The sequence below is a fragment of the Penaeus monodon genome, chromosome 19, assembly GCF_015228065.2.
Source record: "Penaeus monodon isolate SGIC_2016 chromosome 19, NSTDA_Pmon_1, whole genome shotgun sequence".
In the NCBI taxonomy this organism is placed as follows: domain Eukaryota; kingdom Metazoa; phylum Arthropoda; class Malacostraca; order Decapoda; family Penaeidae; genus Penaeus; species Penaeus monodon.
This window is the reverse complement of record NC_051404.1, coordinates 36,455,403-36,456,110: the sequence shown is the minus strand read 5'-3', so window position 1 is coordinate 36,456,110 and position 708 is coordinate 36,455,403. Positions and strand designations below refer to the sequence as shown.

Below are 708 nucleotides of genomic sequence, written 5' to 3'. Positions count from 1 at the left end.
GGGGGTACTAAATCCCCTAAAATTTTAATAATTTACAACAAATTTCAAAAAGAAGTCCTACCATGGCTGTAGAACTGGAATGACTCGTGAGATGCATCAATAGCCACAGACACTGGGCCAACGGTGGCAACAGCCTTCTTCAGTGCATGTTCGCTTCCCTCGCGCACGTCAACGAAGCCCTTGTCCTCGGCACCAGCAGCTCGGGGATTGTAATGGCATTTCTCGTCCTGTTGGAGTTTACACTTATTATCTTGAAGTACTGCGACTCTTAATATTGGGGATTTTGAAAATTTTTTGGTTTTTGAAGGATTAAGAATTAGAAAAATTTTTGAAACTTTTTATCTTTTATTTTTAATATTTATTTGTCGCAAAACCCCGGAAAATCTTGAAGCTTTCAAGAACCCCTTCCTTCCTGTTCCTTACCTCTGCATCATATGGGTAGCTCTCCTCAGTGTCGATGCCGCCATTCTCCTTGACGTACTCGAAGGCATTGTCCATGAGTCCACCGTTGCAACCATTGTTGCCAAACTTGCGAGAGCAGTCCACCAGGTTCTGCTCCGAGAGGCTCACCAGCTGACCAGTCTTGCGGAATGTCTGGCCCTCCAAGGCACCAGTCTGAAAACCAGGGCATTTCAATTAATGGGGAATAGTGACAAGCTGGGAAATTTTCCACCAAATTACTACAAAGTATTTCCTTAGATAGTAGAT

General features: G+C 43.6%; 1 protein-coding gene across 1 annotated transcript in view; it reads right to left on the bottom strand.

Annotated features, from left to right (window-relative positions):
• Window positions 1-40: 40 nt before the first annotated feature.
• LOC119585203 (cathepsin L-like) overlaps window positions 41-708 on the bottom strand; it is a 10,716-nt gene continuing 10,048 nt past the window's right edge. Inside the window, exons 5-6 of the mRNA XM_037933853.1 lie at window positions 424-615; window positions 41-227 (exon numbers count right to left, since the gene is read on the bottom strand). Coding sequence (XP_037789781.1) covers window positions 45-227; window positions 424-615 — 375 coding nt within the window. The 3' untranslated portion in view covers window positions 41-44. The remainder of the gene's footprint in view (window positions 228-423; window positions 616-708) is intronic.